Source organism: Eulemur rufifrons, chromosome 9 (assembly GCF_041146395.1).
Source record: "Eulemur rufifrons isolate Redbay chromosome 9, OSU_ERuf_1, whole genome shotgun sequence".
Classification (NCBI taxonomy): domain Eukaryota; kingdom Metazoa; phylum Chordata; class Mammalia; order Primates; family Lemuridae; genus Eulemur; species Eulemur rufifrons.
Genome location: NC_090991.1, coordinates 46738437 through 46760207, shown reverse-complemented (window position 1 = coordinate 46760207; position 21771 = coordinate 46738437). Strand labels below are relative to the sequence as shown.

At 37.1% G+C, this 21771-nt stretch overlaps 1 protein-coding gene and 1 long non-coding RNA gene across 4 annotated transcripts in view; one reads left to right on the top strand and one right to left on the bottom strand.

Annotated features, from left to right (window-relative positions):
* ABCA10 (ATP binding cassette subfamily A member 10) overlaps nucleotides 1-2474 on the top strand; it is a 69379-nt gene extending 66905 nt beyond the window's left edge. For all 3 annotated transcript variants that reach the window (XM_069482810.1, XM_069482811.1, XM_069482809.1), the window contains 4 exons: nucleotides 171-311; nucleotides 1137-1216; nucleotides 2125-2180; nucleotides 2290-2474. In XM_069482810.1, coding sequence (XP_069338911.1) covers nucleotides 171-311; nucleotides 1137-1216; nucleotides 2125-2180; nucleotides 2290-2388 — 376 coding nt within the window. In that variant the 3' untranslated portion in view covers nucleotides 2389-2474. The remainder of the gene's footprint in view (nucleotides 1-170; nucleotides 312-1136; nucleotides 1217-2124; nucleotides 2181-2289) is intronic.
* On the bottom strand, nucleotides 150-21752 carry LOC138392213 (uncharacterized). Its single transcript, XR_011234904.1, has 3 exons — nucleotides 21682-21752; nucleotides 11877-11952; nucleotides 150-192 (listed from the first exon to the last, which is right to left on the bottom strand). It is a non-coding gene; the product is annotated as an uncharacterized lncRNA (long non-coding RNA).
* Between the last annotated feature and the right edge of the window lie 19 nt (nucleotides 21753-21771).

The window sequence follows — 21771 nt, the reverse complement described above, 5'->3', positions numbered from 1 at the left end:
GCATTTGATTACCATGTTCTTTCAGAAAGAATTTCAATTTGCTGTGGACAGCTCATGCTCTTCAGCTTTTAAATGTATGATTGAACACTTTTTTCTGCACTGGGAATTGGGGAAGAAATTAAGAGACAAGTATTTTTTCTTTCAACTCACCTTTCTCTTCCCTGGACTAGGTGTATTGGTTCCATTCAGCATCTGAAAAGCAAGTTTGGTAAAGATTATTTACTAGAAGTAAAAATGAAAGAACCCACTCAGGTGGAATCTCTCCACGCAGAGATTTTGAAGTTTTTTCCACAGGCGGCTCGGCTGGAAAGGTAAAGGATGTTTTTGGCGTGGGTGACAAGTATGAGTGTTTCCCAGTATCAGCATTATTTAGTCTTATACTAGTCTAGACAGGAGGAGAAAGGCTGAGCTGACTTGTTCATTACAAAACAAGTTGTTTAGGGGTCACTAGGATGCATTTTTCCAAAAAACAACAGCTGTGTGCAGTGACACATACCTGTAGACCCAGATACTTTGGAGGCTGAGGTGGGAGGATCCCTTGAGCCTAGGAGTTTGAGCCCAGCCTAAGAAACATAGGGAATTGGAAAGTTATTTAAGACTTTTGAGAAGCTGTTTGAAATAAGCTTAAATGCTATTTGAAAATAAGCACTGAAGAGTGTTCATTGTGTTGTGCACCATGGAGGTCATGGATGAACTTATTTGTGGGGGAAGGATTTAGAGGTCAAGGAAAAAATTTTTTTAATAGGGGAGCATTCAAAAGATTTTAATTCTTATAGAAGAGATTGAAAATTAAAGGCAGAGGGGGAAATAATGCAAAGATTCTAGAAATATTTCCTTTGAGAGTAGTTAAGAAATATAGTACAGTAAGAAAGCACAGGCTGAGTATGAAAGATTCTTTATCTGAGCTATTTCTCAGAATTTATCTTTAACATTAAATTAGGCACAACCAGATTTTTGTTATTAAAACATTTTTTATGACTGAAGATAAAATATTTGACATAGATTCTTGCTGTACCAAATTAGACTACTTTTTTATTTAAAGAAAACTTTAAAAATTATTTTGTTATGTTGGCTATTTCTCCCCAGTATTATAACACTGAAACACAATGATAAATCTCACTCTTTCTTCCTCCCAGATATTCTTCCTTAATGTCATACAAGTTACCTGTGGAAGATGTTCACCCTCTAGGTCAGGCCTTTTTCAAATTAGAGGCAGGTAAGTTTGGGCATATTTAAATAAGACTTTATGTATTGATTGCATATTTTTATGTAGAATTACATGAAATACTATGTAATTTCAAGTAGAACAATTAAATAATCAATCAAAACTTGAGAAACCTCCACTAGAGTAGTCTTAAAAATTTTGAAGGAAATGGAGCAGTGGCCCTAGATATAGGTTTGCTCCACCTGGTTCTTTCTGTGCTGACAAGAAAGCCCAGTAGCAAGTGAGTCAGGTCACCCCATCCTGCCAGATTGAAACAGAGATACCAGGGCTGTTTCTTATCATGATCCCAGTGCATGGTATTGAAGGATAATTATCAGAATGTCATCCAAAATAGTACCAAGGTGAGCTTTTAGGGTCTCCATATTTATGAAATTTTGGTGTACCAGGAGCAAACATATGGAACCAACAATTGGAGGACTGATTCTCACCTCACAGAAACAGACAGGTGAGATATAACAAGCCTAGAGTGGGGAGGGGCTTCTGAACTAGTTTGAGACACTGACCAGAGTTCATGCTGCGTGTTTATGAAGTATGGGATTCATTAAAAGGGAGCCAGCATGAAGTGGACTCCTCTAAAGATTTATAATATAGAATAAACTAATCTTGACAGTTGATTTGGAGTCCATACATATGTAAAGATTCAAAAGGATAAATACTATGATAGAACATGAGGAGCTTTTTAGAGGGAGAGTTTATTGGGAATTGAATACATTCATTCATGGCTATCTTTTGATTACACATATTAACATTCTAATTTATCTTTCAAGGAAATTTAGTTATTTAGCCTATATATTAAAGTATCTAATGAGTTTGAAGTTGCTGTGTATGTTGCATGACTTCGAAAACACTTTTGGGGAAAAGTATCTATAAGCCGCTAATGTCAGTCCTTTTAAATGCAGTGAAACACTCCTTCGACCTGGAAGAATATAGCCTCTCTCAGGCTACCTTGGAGCAGGTGGGTTTTCTTTATACAAGTGAGCATCATCCAGGTGACCTTTGAGTGAATCAATCTTTCAGAAATACCCCAACATTTTTGTTTACTTATTTTATTTTCTCTCACTTAGATATTCTTAGAACTCTCTAAAGAGCAAGAGCTAGAAAATTTTGATGATGAAGTTGATACAACAGTTAGATGGAAACTCCTCTCACATGAAGAACCATAAAACCAAGAACCTCCTAACATTTAATTATAGGTCCTACTACATTGTTAGTCTCCATAATTCTAGAAGCATCTTCCATATTACCTCAGTTAACAAAACAAAACAGTCAATGGTTTAAATATTCAATAGTCGGGCCGGGCGCGGTGGCTCACGCCTGTAATCCTAGCACTCTGGGAGGCAGAGGCGGGTGGATTGCTCGAGGTCAGGCGTTCGAGACCAGCCTGAGCAAGAGTGAGACCCCGTCTCTACTAAAAATAGAAAGAAATTATATGGACAACTAAAATATATATATACAAAAAATTAGCCGGGCATGGTGGCGCATGTCTGTAGTCCCAGCTACTCGGGAGGCTGAGGCAGGAGGATCGCTTAAGCCCAGGAGTTTGAGGTTGCTGTGAGCTAGGCTGACGCCACGGCACTCACTCTAGCCCGGGCAACAGAGTGAGACTCTGTCTCAAAAAATAAATAAATAAATAAATAAATATTCAATAGTGATTAAAATTTAATTTTTTTCTTTAATTTTAGAATGGAGGGAACAAGGAAAGATAGAGAAAAGTAGTAGACAAAATTAACAAAATGGACATTATATTCACCCCCAACATACGCCTATTTTGTACCTTATAATAATTAAAAAATCACATAATGTTAAGCTAGTTTTTGATTATTACAATAAGGCTAAATGCAATGCATATTTTACAAATAAAATATTATGGGTTTTTTTTTTTTAGCTTAATCTTTGACAATAGCCTCAGCTCTTTTTAAACATTATTTACTTAAATTATTTTTTAATGTGACATTGACTATAAAAAGATCTAATAAGTTGGTGGATGAAATTGCACAGCATAACATTCATATATAGTGAAATATTCTTATCATAAAACAAATATATGCAAATTTTAGAATATATAGAAATTATATGGAAGAGGAGAAACATAATCTGTAATAAAACACTGCAGTTAATATTTTGGCCAAACTATATTCAATGTATTTTTTTTATTCAATGTCTTTTTATAAGTACTTTTTCAAAGTTGATATCGGTTAGCACAGTAATTTTGTATATTTTTTTCACCTCACAGTTCATGAATATTTCCCATGTCATTATAACACTTCTGTTATGTAATGGCTCCATTGATTTAATGACTGTATTGATGTACTATCACGGTTTTTACATTGGGGTTTTATGCACATGTATCTCTTTTAAATAAACCTTTGATAAGCTTCTCTTATGTCTTCTTTATTATAATCTTAGGGGTAGGTAGTTCAGATATCAACTGATAGCCCTCTCTGCTCTATAAGATCTAGATAACTTATTCTCTGACCTGTAGAAAAATTCATTGCCCATCCTAAGATTCTGAACACCCACCACCACAGTTCCTTTACTTCCATCTTGACATTGACTCAAAGGTAGGATTGGCTTCTTGCCTTTATTTCTATAAAGAACTATTTCCACAGGTAATATGTAAAAAAGGAAAGTCTTCCCACCTGTAGGAAGACTAAAAATGTGTATAAAAAATTCGACATGTATTTCATATGAAATGAAGCCAAATATCATTTCATATACATTCTGTGTTTTCTCATGAAGAGACTGTGTCCTCATAAATAAGAAGAGCTAAGACTTTGTCCTTAATAGTCCTTGAAATATTGGACAAAGTTATATAATAAGAATATCAATGAACAGAAATAGAAATAAAAATAAATTAATTCATGCAAGTGGAGGTAGAGGTGGGGTAAGAGAATGTCAGAGGGAGGGCTTTGTGAGGGAAAAAGACAATTTACAGATAACCCCTAATTATAGCTAAAACAAAATCATACTTAACACTCCATTATCCAAAATTTGGATTATTTAATTTCTGATTAACTTAAGAACCTTTATGTGTTTGCCTCACCATCTGGGTCAGAAATTAGGTGCCAAATGAATAGTGAGATTGTTGAGCCTTTCTCATATCCCCAGTCAGGGACCGAGGAACTAAGTCCTGGGGCTGATCCACCTCAGTAGAGGAGGCAAAATAGGAACTGCTCAATTGAAAGTGGGTGAGGGCCACCATCCTGGTATCTTAGACAAGCCTTGTTTCCTCTCTTCCCACCCACGGAGGGCCCACAAGCATTGATAATTAATCACTGTCTAATTACCTCCTGCTGCCTGGATAAGTATGTCCTGGGTCCCTGATGTACTTTAATTATGTTTTATCGGCCCTTAGGTAATCAAGAATTGCCCATTTGCTAACTACATTGCATCTGTTAGGTTTTTTTGGCTACAAGAGATAGACATTCAATCAGGCTAGCTCAGGTATGGAGCTTTTAGAGTAAGGATGCACATGGTAAGGAAAGAAATAAGAATCCAAGAACAGAGATGGCTTTAGGATTTACTCAGCCATTATCTACTCTAGAACGATGATCTACAGTCATGAAATTCTAGAAACTCAAGTAGCAGAGTCTTTGATTGCCACCTTGGTGCCCTTCTTTGGCTCTCTTGTTGTCTTTGTGCACTTTTGTACTCTGTGGATGTTCCTACCATGGCTGACTTCTCCACCCTCTGTTCTTTAAGGTAATCACCCTTCCATTGGCCATGTGTGTACTCATAGATTTTGCTCACATACAAACTAGGCTTCTTCATGGCTACACTGACTTTGTGGCCTGTCTCTGTGCATTCTTTCAGCTTCAGCCCCTGCTGCTAACTGCTAGATTCTCTCTGTATATTCTAGTTGAAATTCCTTAACAGAAATCACCTCGGTTCATCCCCTTTTCCTCAGAGCTTTGATTCTTAGGGCACCTAATGGTCAATATACCAGGCAATGAAATGAGGGGTCTTCAGTTGACAGCCCACCTACCCAGGATCAATCAACTATAGGTTAGATGATGAAAAACATGATCATCCCTATCCAAGGGACAGGCTATGAATTTTGCTTCCAGGAGGGGAAATGGGGAAAATATTTGTTCCCAGAAGGGGCTGCTGTGATGACAGGCGTTATGGATGGCATATCGTGCATATCTCTCTCCATGACACTCATGTCTCCATGATGCATCCTTCTTCCTAAATGTGCCATTCCAGTAATATTTCTCCCCAACATGGTCCAACTACCACATATAGAACACCCAAATTCACTTAATTATCTCTCCATAGCGATGGAGGAAACACTCCAATTTCTAGCTACTGCATCAGGAAGTACTGGCCTGTTCAGCAAGTGTAATATTCTGCAATAATAGAACACAAATTAAACTGTCACCCCCACTCTCAATACAACAATGGCAATAATAGTGAAAAATAACAATCCTTCTTTAAGGAAAGTGAAAAGAAATTTCTACCCCTTGATGTCAAGAGTAGTACAAATATTCTGGCTGAAGTGAGATGGCATCATATATTACTTGCTGTCTGGTTCAGAAAGTATATTGCCTGTCATGTACCTATGAATATACATGTGTAAAACTTTAGTTTTATCTGTAGTTTTAATTTTTTAAGAAAGGAAACTCCATGTATTAATTGTACAATTAAAACCTATAAAGGAATATATTTATCATTTTGGGATATGTGGCATTTTTTTTTTTTTTTATTCCTGGACTACCACACTCCTTGGGTTGCTTTAGTTTAGTGGTTCTCAACTAGAGAGGATTCCCTCCTCCCCACCCAAGGGGATAATAGGCAGTCTCTAAAGATATTTTTGATTGTCTCAACTGGGAGTTGCTAATGACATCTACTGGGGAGAGGCAGGGTAAACTGCCAAACATCCTATAATCCGTAGGACATCTCCCCACAATTTGAGTGAATTCTTTGACTCAAAATGTAAATAGTGCTGATGTTGAGAAACCCTGATTTTGTTTAACCACATGATTATGTCCTTTGAGCTTTGATTGCTCAACATTTAGCATTTAAAACTGGCTCACATCCCTGCTTCAGTATACTTTTTTTAAAATGAGTTTTATCACAGTTGGTAAAAAAAGAGGAGCTCAGGAAAAAGTAAAACCTTCCACTTTCCACTAGTGTTCTCATACCTGTCAATTAGGGATTTTCCTTGACTGAAAAAGATGCAACAAAGTTCTATGATTTCCTCTGATGCAACTATCTGGCAATGGACACTGTCAGTTTTTACAATGTTATCAGATAAGAGGGCTTCCTCTATCAGATTTGTTTAGCTGCTTTGAGTAGGGCATTCTGGGATTTAACTTTATAAACATCCTAGTGCTATGAATAGCAGTTATCCAACTCTGCTACTGTTTCATTTATTAAGCCTTTAAAATTGTGGCTTTGCAGCAGTTGCCCATCAGCTCATCTTCTTTGGCCACATGGTAGGTATGACTCTCAAGAAAACAAAATTAAAAGCTTAATTTTGGAATAGGTAGAACATTCTCCATGCTTTCCAGCCATGATATTGTAACTAGTTGAAAAATATCTTGGTGATTTCATATTTCATGAATCTCTGTTCCTGGTAGTAATTTCCATGTTCTTTAGGTTTCTCTGTATGCAAGGAATAGACTCACATGTGGTAACTCAGGCAATGAGGAGCATCCTAGGCACATCCTAGAACAAGGACAGGACTGAAACAGACAACTTGAAGGTCATTGTGAATCTAAGACAGCCACAGCCACAGTGACCTCCATAGCCTGAGAGTGTGAAACTTCACTGGACTACTCTACCAACAACACAGATTCAGCCTGGCTTATTGTGTATAGTCTCACCCTGTTAACTGGCTACGTCATCTACTATGTCATCAATCTACTCTTTCTGCTTTTTGAAAGCTTTTGTTTATTCCTAACTTTAATTTACCTCATGATCTATCATGTCCCTCCTGCCTCATTGCCTCTCTCTATGTATCCTTTTACCTTCCTCTGTGTTTCCTAGTTGAGTTTCCAGAGAGCCAAAGGTTATGATTGGCTTTGTCTCTATTTAAACAGAGCTTTTAATAACCAACAGCACATAAGCTGAATGTGTTGTAGTCTTGTACCTATGTTACAAATTATGGTCAGCCTTATGGTTAAGAAAGGCCTAGGCTCTCATCCCTTAGGAGGGCAGTTTCCATGAAGCAGCTAGAAATCTGGTAAGCACCATGTTTGTCTTAGTCAATAACAGTATTTAACTCATATATGTAGTCTGTGTCTTTTAGCTCAGTTCTTAGTTAAACCAGACTTTCCTCCCATTACAAATACATAAAATTCTGGATAAAATATAACAAAAACCACTTTAATACTATCAGAGCAGTAAGCTTCAGCTTCTGTTGCAGTGGCCCAGCATTATATTGAACCTGGATATAACCTCCAAGGGTGGGGACTGGAATTTTTATGCCTACATGAGGATTAGAGAAGTGATCTAAAGTTGATGAGAAGTGAAGACTTAGAACCATGACAGCTGCATAAAGCCAGCTTCTAAGAAAGGCTGTTCAGGCTGGAAAAGGGAACCTGATATGCTGTGCCCACAGCCTGGAGAAGCTGTTTGTCCCAGGCTCTGGATGGAAAAAAGAAAAGTCTAAGCTATGCACATGAGTGGGCTGAAATTTATACTAACTATACAGTTTTGGAATCCCAACTGAAAAAGCCAGCCAAAGAATGACCTGTGAAACACCTATGTAAAATGTGGCTTGTTCCAGAAGTGACAGGAAGACCTCTGCCACAGATGCCACCCTAAAAGCAGAGTCAGAACCAGCAGTGAAATGATAGGTCTGGTGGAAGCAGAGCTCGCGTGTATTTGCTGACTTTCAAACACTTCCAACACGCAGCATTTGTAGCAGAGCAGTGAAAAATGCTGATTGGATGACTATAGAAGCAAATGCATCAGAAAATATAGCAGGATTGTGCTAGATTGTGTAACAGGTGCTAATTGTTGCAAATAAAATAAATGACTACTTATTGACCCCAAATTCTCAGTGTCTCAATCTATTTGATTTTTGATTGTGGTAAAAGGTATATAATATAAAATTTACTTGAAATAAACCAGACACAAAAGGACAAATATTGTATGATTGCACTCATAAGAAATATCTAGAATAGGGACATTCTAAGATAGAAAGAGATTAAAGATTACTAGGAGTTGTGGGGAGGGGAGAATGGAAGTTATTGCTTCCTGGTTACAGAATTCCTGTTTGAGGTGATGAAAAATTTTGGAACTAGATAACGGTAATAGTTGCACAATATTGTGAATACAATTAATTCCACTGAATTCTATGCTTAAAATGGCAAATTCCATCCATTTAATTTTTTAAAATATTTTTAAAATTCTGACATAATATATGTTTGCTATAAAAATCATACCATTTATACAATTCTAAAATACGAAAAAAACTCTCTTGCCTAGTTATTACATTTTTCTATTATATACACACACTGGATAATACTATATCTACTGTTTTGTAGTTGTCTTATTTAACAACATACTATGAATATCACACCTTCCCAGTTTATTATATACCTATGTCACTTTTATTTAATGCATATATTGTATTTCAATGTCTAGATATATCAAAACTTTTTAGTCAAAAAATCATTTGAAAGACATATAGGTTGTTTCTTCATTTCCCTGTTAAAAACAGTGCTGCAACTAAGCATGTTGCATGTATATGTTTGGCAATTACCTACTTAATCATTTAGACTGTATTCCTAGAATGCCTGGGTCATCATGTGGAGTTTTACCAGTACACTCTAGCCAGTTCCCCTGGCTCTTCAGAAATTTCCCAAGAATGGAAGGAATTAGAAATTGCTGGCAGTAATTACAAGTGAAGTGCCTATTTCCATTATGCCCTCACTCTTATCTACTGAAATGGGGGAAAAAATGACAGAAATATATTAATACATCTACCATGCAACTAAGAAAGGCCCAGGCTCTTATTATAATCCCCAAATTACTTTGTTAGCATCCCAGGCAATTATTCACTAAACTAAAAGAAAGATACCAGGAGCCAGTACACACCTCTCCAATTTGTGAGCAGATTTTGAAAGCTGGAAAGTGAAAAGAATTCTGAAATCCCCTATTTATGTTTTTCCACATTGGTTGGGGGAGTCCTGAAAGCATGATCGAGCTAAGGGAAAGCCTGTTCTATCACTGAACAGAACAGGAGAGGTTATCAGGGGAAGAAAATGCTCAGCCAAATGATCATTTTACCAGGTAGTGCCATTTTGTTGTTGTATTTCCCCCACTCAGACCCAGGCTGGGGATCATATGAAAAGAGAAAAGTATAACTGGCTCTTCAGTCAAAGTAGTCTCCAGGTTGCGGTAGTAAATGAAGTGAAGAAGGTCTTTGTTTCTGTGCAATCTTGTATCTACCCAACTTACAGAGAGAAATGGAGGAGAAGGCAAAGAGAAGGGGGTAACTTGTCAGAAAAGGAAAAAAAAAAAAAAGAAAGGAAAGAAAAAATAGTAACATTGACTGAAAAGGAGACGGAGCAAGATGACCAAATAGAAACACCCAGTGATCGTCCCTCTGCATGAACACCAAATTCCTCAACTATCCATGCGAGTAAGCACCTTCAGAAGAACCAAAAATCAGGTGAGCAATCATACTCCTTAGTTTTAGCATTATATCGAGAAAAGAGGCACTGAAGAGGGCAGAGAAGACAATCTTGCATTGCCTACTGACGATTCCCCCATTCTCTGGCAGCGCCACACCAGTGCACCCAATGGAGAGGGAATCCATGTGCCCGGGGGATGGATACTGAAGTTATTGTGGGATTTTGCGTTAAAACATAGGGTTTCCTGGCACAGGGGAACACAGCACTGGGAAGAATTCTTCTGGTGCCTATGGAGGAAGAATTTAGACCAGCACAGCCAGAAGGAAATTCTCTGCCTCAAAACCTGAGTTCCAGCTAGTCCCACCACCAGCTGACAAAAAGCAGCCTGGAGTCTGGACTAAATTTGTAAAGAAGTCAGGCCACAAAGGTTGCAATGCTTGGTCAATTGCTGTGGCTGTGCTAGCTCAGAGCCAGTGGACTTGGGGTACATGTGACCCAGAGATCCACCAGGAGCTGCAGCCAAGTCAGTGCCTGTGTCACCCCTCCTCCAACTGCAGGCAGCACAACTCAGAGAGTGTCTTCATCCATTTGGGGACAGGAAAGGGAAGAGCTCAAAGGACTTTGTTTTGCAACTTGGCTACCATCTTAGCCATAGTAAAATAAAGTACCATGCAGACTCCTGAAGTCCCTGAGTCCAGGCCTTAGTTCCTGGGTGGAATTTCTGGACTCACCCTGGGTCAGAAGAAAAGGAAAAGAAGGACCCAGTCCTGGCAGGATTCACCAACTGCTGACTAAAGAGCCCCTAGGCTTTGGATAAACACCAGAGGTAGCCAGGCAATAGTCATCACTACCTTTGGGTGAGACTGGACTGGCTTCAAGTATGACCTGGTGCTAGTAGCCACTAGGGAGTGTCCCCTAGGTAGTGCCCACATCACTCCTCCCCCAACTTCAGCAGTCCACCACAGAGAGTGAGGGAAGTGAGTGAAAGATTTTGTCTGGTGATCCAGGGAACTCTCCCATGTCTTACCCAAGGCCACCAAGGCAGTACCACAGGGGTCTGCAGAAGTCACAGAATTACTGGGCTTGAGGCACCACCAGTACTGATATGCCTGCAGCAATCAAAGACTTAGATCACAACACTCAATTCCCTTTGAATATCTGGAAAGCTTTCTCAAAGAAGGACAGGTTCAAACAAGCCCAGATCTATGAAGATTAAAATAAATATCTAACTGTTCAATTCCCAGTCATCAAAAAACATCTACAAGCAGCAAGAACATGCAGGAAGACATAATCTAACCAAATAAACTAAATAAGGTATCAGTGTGATGGAGATAGGTGTACTTTCAGACAAAGAATTCAAAATAGCTGTCCTGAGGAAGTTCAATGAACTTCAAGACAATACAGAGAAGGAATTCAAAAGCCTATCAGAGAAATTTAACAAAGAGATTGAATTAATAAAAAAATCAAGCAGATAGTCTAGAGCTGAAGAATTCAGTTGACAAACTGAGAAATGCATCAGAGTTGCTCAACAGCAGAATTGACCAAGCAGAAGAAAGAATTAGTGGATTTGAAAATACATAGTCAGAAGAGAAAAAAGAATAAATAAGAATGAAGCATGCCTACAGATTTAGAAAATAGCCTCAAAAGGGCAAATCGAAGAGTTACTGGCCTTAAAGAAAAGGTGTAGAGAGAAATTGGGGTAGCAAGTTTATTCAAAGAAATAATAACAGAGAACTTTCCATATCTAGAGAAAGATATAAATATTCAGGTACAAGAAGGTCACAGAACACCAAGCAGATTTAACTCAAACAAGGACTATCTCACAGCATTTAATAATAAAGTTCCCAAGGGTCACAGATGAAGGAAAGCAAGAAAAAAAGAACATATCACATAAAGGAGCTCCAGTACATCTAACAGCAGACTTCTCAGTGGAAATCTTACAGACCAGGAGAGAGTAGCATGACATACTCAAAGTGCCAAATGAAAAAAAAAAAAAAACCTTACCTAGAATTTTAATATACTCAAAAATATCCCTCAAACATGAAGGAGAAATAAAGACTTACCCAGATAAAGAAAAGCTGAGGGATTTCATCAACACCAGACCTGTCCGACAAGAAATGCTAAAAAGAGTTCTTCAATCTGAAAAGACATTAATGAAAAATAAAAAGTCACTGAAGGTGTACAACTCACTGGTAACAGTAAGGACACAAATACTGAAAACTCTATTGCATGTAATTGCAATGTATAAACCACTTATATTTTGAGTGGGAAGACTAAAAGATAAACTTATCAAAAATAACTTTTTGAGAGATAGTATAAAAAGATATGAATGGAATCAGCAAAAAGTTAAAAAGAGGGGAGGAAATGGAGTTAAAGTGTAGAATTTCTGTTAGATTTCTCTTTGTTTTTTTGTTTGTAAGCAGAGTTGTCATATGTTTAAAATAATTGTTAATAAATGTTTTTGCAAGCCTCATGGTAACCTCAAATCAAAAAATCCACAATAGGCTGAGTGTGGTGGCTCACGCCTCTAATCCTAGCACTCTGGGAGGCCGAGGCGGGCAGATGGTTTGAGCTCAGGAGTTCGAGACCAGCCTAAGCAAGAGCCAGACCCCCATCATTACTAAAAATAGAAATAAATTATCTGGACAACTAAAAATATATAGAAAAAATTAGCTGGGCATGGTGGCGCATGCCTGTAGTCCCAGCTACTCAGGAGGCTGAGGCAGAAGGATCACTTGAGCCCAGGAGTTTGAGGTTGCTGTGAGCTAGGTTGACGCCACGGCACTCTAGCCCAGACAACAGAGTGAGACTCTGTCTCAAAAACAAAACAAAACAAAAAAAATCCACAATAAATACACAAAAAATAACAAGCGAGAAATTAAAACACACTACCAGAGAAAATCACTTTTAACAAAGGAAGACAGGAAGGAAGAAAGAAAGAGAAGACCACAAAACAACCAGAAATCAAATAACAGCATGGCAGTAGTAAGTCCTTAACTATCAATAATGACATTGAATGTGAATGGACTAAATTCTCGCAACAAAAGATAGAGAGTGCCTGAATGGATAAAAAACAAAAGCCAAATATATGTTGTCTGCAAGAAACCCACTTCACCTATAAAGACACACATAGACTGAAAATAAAGAGATAGAAAAAGATATCCCATGCAAATAGAAATCAAAAAAGATCAGGAGTAGCTATACTTCAACCAGAAAAATAGATTTCAAGAAAAAAACTATAAAAAGAGAGAAAGGAGGTCATGATATAATGATACAGGGGTCAATTCAGCAAGAGGATATAACAATTCTGAATACATAGGCACCCAGTGTTGGAGCACCCAGATATATAAAGCACATATTATCAGAGCTAAAGAGAGAGATAGACCCCAATACAATAATCACTGGATACCTCAACAGTCCACTTTGAGCATTGGACAGATCATCCAGATAGAAAATCAACAACTTAATATTGGACTTAGTCTGCACTGTAGACCAAATGGACCTAACAGATATTTATAGAATGTTTCATCCAATGGCTACAGAATACACTTTCATCTCCTCAGCTCATGGATCATTCTCAAGGATAGACCATATGTTAGGCCACAAAACAAGTTTTAAAACATTCAAAAAAATTAAAATCATACCAAGTATTTTCTCAGACCACAATGGAATAAAACTAGAAATCGATAACAAGAGGAATATCAGAAAATATTCAAACACATGAACATTAAACAATATGCTCCTCAATGATCAGTGGGTCAATGAAGAGATTAAGTAGGAAATTAAAAACGTTCTTTTTTTTTTTTTTTCTTTTGAGACAGAGTCTTGCTCTGTTGCCTGGGCTAGAGTGCCATGGTGTCAGCCGAGCTCATAGCAACCTCAATCTCCTGGGCTCCAGAAATCCTCTGCCTCAGCCTCTGAGTAGCTGGGACTACAGGTGAATACCACCACGCCTGGCTAATTTTTTCTATGTTTTTTTTTTTTTTTAGTAGAAACAGTGTCTCGCTCTTGCTTAGGCTGGTCTCTAACTCCTGATCTAAAGCAATCTTCCTTCCTCAGCCTCCCAGAACGATAGGATTACAGGCATGAGCCACCACACCTGGCCAAAAAATTTCTTGAAACAAATGAAAATGAGAACACAACATTTCAAAACCTATGGGACACACTAAAAGCAGTAATAAGAGGAAAGTTTATAGCAATAAGTGCCTATATCAAAAAAGCAGAAAAGCTTCAAATAAACAACCCAATTATGCATCTCAAAGAACTAAAAAAACAAGAACAAACCAAATCGAAATTAGTGGAAGAAAAGAAATAATTAAGATCAGAGCAGAAAAAAATGAAACCACAAAAATATACAAAAGATCAATAAAACAAAAAGTTGGTTTTTTGAAAAGATAAGTAAAATTGGTACACCTTTAGCTAGACTAAGAAAAAAAAAGAGAAGACCCAAATAAAATCAGAGATGAAAAAGGAAACATTACAACTGATAATACAGGAATCCAAATGATCATTAGAAACTACTATGAGCAACTATACGCCAATAAATTGGAAAAGCTGGAAAAATGTATAAATTCCTAGACATACAACTTACCAAGATTGAACTAGGATGAAATCCAAAACCTGAATAAACCAATAACTAGTAACAAGATAGAAACAGTAATAAAAAGTCTCCCATCAAAGAAAAACCCAGTGCCTGATGACTTCACTGCTGAATTCTACCAAGCATTCAAACAAAAACTAATACCAATCCTAAACTATTCTAAAAAACCGAGGAGGAGGGGATACTCCCACACTCATTCTATGAGGCCTATATTACCCTGATACCAAAACCAGACAAAGAATGGCATCTTCAATAAATGGTGCTGGGAAAACTGGATATCCATATGTAGAATATCTCTTGCCATATACAAAAATCGAATCAAAATGTATTAAAGACTTTAAGACCTGAAACCATGAAAGTGCTAAAAGAAAACATTGGGGAAATGCTTCAGACATTGGTCTGGACAAGAGCTTCTTGATTATACCCCCAAATCACAGGCAACCAAAGCAAAATTGGAAAGTGGGATCATATCAAGCTAAAAAGCTTCTGCACAGCAAAGGAAACAATTAATAAAATGAAGAGACAACCCACAGAATGGGAGAAAATATTTGCAAACTATCCCTACCCATCTGACAAGGTATTAATAACCAGAATATATGAGGAGCTCCAATAACTCAATAGGAAAAAAATCAAATAATCTGATTAAAACATGGGCAAAGGATCTCAATAGACATTTCTCAAAGAAGATATGCAAATAACCCACAGGTATATGAAAAAATGTTCAACACATTAGTTACCAGAGAAATATAAATCAAAACTACAGTGAAATACCATCTCACCTCAATTAAAATGGCTTTTATCAAAAAGATAGGCAATGATGAATACTGACGAGGACGTGGAGAATGGGGAACCCTCACACCCTGTTGGTGAGAACGTAAATTGTGCAACCACTGTGAAGAAGAGTATGGAGTCTCCTCAAAAATCTAAACATAGAACTATGATATGACCCAGCAATCCCACTGCTGGGTCTATATCCAAAGGAAGAGAATTCAGTGTATTGAAAAGATACCTGCACTCCTATGTTTATTATGGCACTATTCACAAAAACCAAGATATGGAATCAACCTATGTGTCCATCAATGGATGACTGGATAAAGAAATTATGGTACATATACACAATGGAATATTATATAGCCACAAAAAGAATGAAATCCTGCCATTTTCAACAACATGGATGGAACTGGAGAACATTATGTTAAGTGACATAAGCCAAGCACAGAAAGTCAAACATCCCATGTTCTCATTTATATGTGGGAGCAAAATGTTAAAAACAATTGACCTCATGGAGATAGAGAGTAGAATGACAGTTACCAGAGGCTGGGAAGGGTTGCAGGGAGGGGAGAATAAAATGAGGACAGTTAATGGGTGCAAAAATATAGTTAGAAAAAAAAAGTGACATTGACCTAATCAATTACAAGAGAGTCCACAATAACCAACCACAGTGCTAGTTGATCTAGACCTCTTTAATATGGGCCATTAATGGTAAAAACATTGGCCATATAAGGAGAATTAGACTACAGGAAGGTCAAAACCAAGTGGAATAATCAGCAAAGTTCTCCAAAGAAGCACAATTAGTTCCAGAAACAGAGAAGATCTTATATATAATACTATTTTTAATTTCGTACCAGTCACATTTCAGAGTTCTTGTGGGTTCAGTTTCCCCTTTTCTGAGGACAGCTTTATCTTCTTTTGGCAGGCTCACAGGGGTGGGCCACCAGTAGCTGTACCTACATCATATGACTCCAAACTAGGAATAACAATGAATAGAGTTGGAGCAGTGCCACATCCAGACTGGGATAATTTAAACTCTCAGTGATCTGAGTAAGTACTGAGATTCTGGCAGTTGGGATAGTTCTATAGAGAGATCTACAAACTCTTGGTGCTAAGATTTTGTTCTAGGGTAATGCTGGTACAATCCTGATATTTTATCCTAGTCACTATGGCCACAAATGGATGGCTGTACATGTTCTTCATTAAGCAGATAAGTAAAATAATCTTGTAAGAAGAAAACATGCAAAAGGAGAAGAAATAGATGGCTAAAATTGCTGGTGCAGCTAAAATTCCAGAAAACTTGTGATTAGCTCTAATATGCTGCCAACCTGCTAAATTCTAGTTTACTTGAAATGTTTCTTTACTTAAGAAATGGATCACAGCCACATATTCTGTCTTACCTCCAAGTTTTGATATAATCCTAGAAAGCCAAGCCCCCTCGAAAAGTTCATCATCTTTCTGGACACAGTGAGTCAGTTCCCTGTAATGTACTTGAAAGCATCATGTGGGAACCAGTGGACCAAATCAAGTTGGCAAGAAGGAAGAGATATCTAGCATTTCCACTTAGGAGTCCTCGACTTTCAAGCAGGAGACCTACTTCATCCAGTAGCCACTTCCTTGTATACACCATCAATGCCTGATTCTCTCACTTTTCATCATAATGACCTGGCAAAAGCCCAACCTTGGTTAAACCCAACTCTCCATCCACTTTGTTCCTGCATTTGTGGGATAAACATTGGTAGAAATTATACCTCAATGTAACAACTAGTCTCACATTAAATAGATGACCTCTGACTTCAAGTGGAGCCTTTAGTTCTGTCTGCCAACTCCACTATATTCCTTTAATATATCCACTCTCCCACTGAATTAGATAACTACATAAATAACCTAGTCACATCTTTTATGTCCTCAGACCTCTAACATCTTTCCCCCTTTCTTTGATTTTCAGAAGACCTTGATTCCCATTTGACTATGAAAGTGGAGCAACAGGAAGAGAATGTTTTCACAAGCTTCCATAACCTCAGCAACCAACCAGGTTGTATTGTACTCACGCATTCAGACTTACTTCTCATTAGCTTAAATGAATAAGGTTCTTATATAAGGCCAACCTCCACACCTGTGCATGATGTCATCAACAACCCTGTTCCTCTACTCAAGAATATTACTCTGTCAAATATCCCCTCCCCATCCCTGAATTATCTTTCATATTATAGCTCACAAGGGAGGCTTTTTAAGTGAGCTGGGGGAGGATTTCTAGTGAAAAGTAGTTAAGCAGAACAGTAATCCCCAATAACTTTGGGCCTCCACAACAAACTGAGGAAAATAATGGAATATTATACATGTGAAAAGCCCTAACATTTTCTACTCCCACACCAACTCCTTCTCTATTCTTAACGAGCAATTTAAAGTCTACAAAAATCATAGAAACATCTAAGATTCCATCATCAGAGAACAAGGAAATGTGTAGGTTGGTGGGAAATTCTGTCTCCTCTCCCACAGAATTATTGTTTACAGTTGATTTGCCAAAAAAAAAAAAATAAATATCTACTACCAAATACTTCTGACTATATATGACTTTGGTAAATATGACTTATTTACTAAGTACTTTTGACACTCCATTGCTTTGGTTTGAGTTAAATTTCCTTTTTAAAAATTATTTTATTTTATTATTTTTAACTGAAGTATATGAATCCTTTAGTATTCTTTCAGCCAGGCTGTGTAAGTGGTAAATTCTATCTGAAGATATCTTTATTCTATGCACATTTAGCTGGGTACAGAATTCGGGGTTGATGGTTCATTTTCCTTCAGCTCTTTCAGAACATTAGTCCATTGCTTTATGACATCTTTTGCTAACTGTTGATCCTTAGTTGGTTATCTGTGTTTTCTATTTTATTGCTTTTTAAATATTTCTCTCTCTTCTCTCTCTCTTTCCTCTCTTCTGTCACCCAACCCCTCTCAAGTTCACTGCAAAGTAGTTAGTTGTTGGACTTTTGTTTGTTTATAACTTTGCATGGGACACATTGTTTTTCTAATCTGAGGGATAATATCTTTAATTTGGGAAAATTCTCATGCATTTTATCTTTGAATATTCCTCCTATTTATTCTCTTTATTTTTCTTATTATGGAATGCCTATTAGACATGTGCCGGATACTCTTATTCTGTCTTTTGTGTCTTATAACCTCTCTTCAATGTTTTTTTCATCTTTTTCTGTTTTTACATTGAATTTTATGTTATTTCTTCAGTTACATTTTTTGTTTATTAATTTTCTCTTCAGCTATATCTAATCTGCTATAAAACTTATCAAGTTTTTAATCTTAAACTCTTATTACTCTCTATAAATCCTTATATGTTCTAATGGGTTATTTTCCTATTAGTTTTCCTTTATTTTGTCTCCTGTTTTAACTGACATATTATTTAATACTTTAGATATATACTTTATAGCCTGTCATAGTTTTTGTTACCTTTGGTTCTTGAGTTTGCTAGTAGTCCCGTGGTTTGGTCTGCAGATTTTTTTTTTTTTTTTTTTTTTTTTGAGACAGAGTCTCACTCTGTTGCCCGGGCTAGAGTGAGTGCCGTGGCATCAGTCTAGCTCACAGCAACCTCAAACTCCTGGGCTTAAGCGATCCTACTGCCTCAGCCTCCGGAGTAGCTGGGACTACAGGCATGCGCCACCATGCCCGGCTAATTTTTTGTATATATATATTTTAGTTGTCCATATAATTTCTTTCTATTTTAGTAGAGACGGGGTCTCACTCTTGCTCAGGCTGGTCTTGAACTCCTGACCTCGAGCGATCCACCCGCCTCGGCCTCCCAGAGTGCTAGGATTACAGGCGTGAGCCACCACGCCCGGCCTGCAGATTTTTTTTAATTGACTTCTTTCCAAATTCATTTCTTTTCTTTTTCTTTTTTATTTCAGCATATGGGGGGCACAAATGTTTAGGTTACGTACATTGCCCTTGCCCCACCGAAGTCAGAACTTCAAGCGTGTCCATCCCCCAGACAGTGTGCACCACACCCATTAGGTGTGTACATACCCAACCCCCTCCCCGCTCCCATCTGCCCGACACTTGATGAATGTTATTACTATATGTACACTTAAGTGTTGATCAGTTAAAACACATTTGATGGTGAGTGTATGTGGTGCTTGTTTTTCCATTCTTGGGATAATTCACGCAGTAGAATGGGTTCCAGCTCTATCCAGGAAAATACAAGAGGTGCTATATCACAATTGTTTCTTATAGCTGAGTAGTACTCCATGGTATACATATACCACATTTTTTTAATCCGCTCATGTATTGATGGGCACTTGGGTTGTTTCCACATCTTTTGCAATTGTGAATTGTGCTGCTATAAACATTCTAATGGTCTGCAGATTTTTTTTCATGGTGGGATTTTGATTATGAATTTAGCTTCTGTGAGGAATATATATATATTTTAACTCTGTTACTTTGTGTTCTGAATTTTCGATATATCCTTATAGAATTGTCTGCGTTTTATCTGTAGAGCTCTAGGATAGTAGGAGGAGGAGGAGGAAGAGAAGGAGGAGAAGGAGTGGAAGTATCAGTAGCAAAAAATAACAGTTTTTGAGCTTTTACAATTTTTCAGGCATTGTTCTGTGTACTTTACTTATATGAATGAAGATAATCCCTACAATAACCTTATTAACACTGTTATTTCACACTTTTATGAATTAAAAAACTGAGGGGGAAAAGGGTTAAATGGATTGTGCAAGGTCACACAGTACACAGCAGAGCCAGAATTTGAAGCCAACTTTGGTTCTAGAGTGCATACACTAACTGCTAAGATATTTTTCCTGGACATGTTATTAAGCAGAGAGAATAAATTCAGATCTCTCTCCTGTCTCCTGTATTTCACGTATGCTATATATACTTGGGGGTTTAATTTTCTATGGAAGATATAATGTGTTCCAGTGATTGGGAAGAGAATGCATGTCTTTACTCTTCTCTGAGGTATTATGTGAGATTTTTCTAGTCTATTTTTAGCATTAGATAGTCCTGTGAAGCTTCTGGATTCATGCAGGGATATGAATTCCAGCTTCCCAACCTGTCAAGGGCCACCTCCAGGTCACAGAGGCATTAAAACACCTAAGGTCTTGTTCTCAGTCCAATATATCCTTGGACTGCTGGGGAGTCTGAAATGCCACTCACAGCTTAAGAGAAATCTTAATTTCCCTTTTCATTTTTAACACCTGGGGATATGCATTCCAGTTTTTCTTTGTTTCCTCCATTGTTTATTACTTTCATCTTTTCTTCTTCCTTTTTTAAGTTTGGTTTTATATGGGAACTTCTATTTTGGAATATATTTTATCCACATTTCAATGTCCTTCTAGCTAGAGATTGAACACTTCCTCATCATATTAGGTCACCATTTTGGGGGAAATTTTCACATTTAAATAAGGGAAATGGCCTCGCATAAATGAAAATAAATTTGAATAAAGAAGTAAGAAAAAGGAAGAGAAAACATACATGAGAAGCAATGGTAAGAAATGAAACTAGTAAAATATATTTATTTAATCTAAATAATTATTGATAATTGTAACTGAATTTTAATACAATTATAAGAAAGGCTGAGTGAAAAATGATTCCTAAGGTAGAGTATGAAGGGTATAAAACAGCTATAAGAGCAACAAAATTAATAAAAATATTAACTATATTCCAGATAATTTAAAAGAAACTTTGAATTTTTGTTGTATTATTGATACAAAATGTTCAGTGTTTATGACCTTCCCCCCACCTCATGAGCTTTTTGAAAAAACACCTTTATTAACTTTGTTAATGACAATTTTCAACATAAAAAGATATGCAATATTTCACTGTTGACTATTTTTAAAAATAGAACTAATTGCTAAAGAGAGAATATGTACCTAATAGTATCATGCCTTTAACTGTTTTTGTTGTTGTTGTTTAAATTATCTCCTTTACTCCAGAACATCTCTCAGCTTTATGATTATTAACATCTGTGGATTGGGAGCCATGTCAAATATTTGAGATTTCCCAATTCATGGACTTTGGTTTCCTGTTTTGCCATTTACTGTGGCAGGTCAAGAAAAGTTTGAAACTTTTTACGGAGAGAGATAGACTATGCAATGAGAACTGAATACATTTCAGTGTTTCCTAGCCTTCGAGCACAAAAATTCACCTGAATCTTTTTATATGTTTTGTAGTCTTTGGCAATCTACTTAATTTTATTTTTTTCATATGTCTTATGAAATCCAGCATCCACCATGAACAGAGTGGGACAAAAAATAAAAATGTGTTCATGATTCTTCATTTGTTCATCCTAGGAGTTTCTCTACGGCAAGATTATGGATTGCTTAGCTTTATAAGGAAAAAAAAAAAAGATAAGCTTCATAATATTCTGCCCACACAGTCTGAATTAGTCAAATATATAATTGGCAGTTGTGTTTAGGCACTAGAAGTGGGGGATGCGGGGGTAGACTCACATACAAGTTTAACTGCTTTGCTTGGTTACTTACTGTTTTTGCTCTTTCCTTGTTCCTTCCCCCATCCTGGTCTCATCAATTCTGACAGACGAGTTCCATTTTCCTTGTTTACCATTTTCTCCC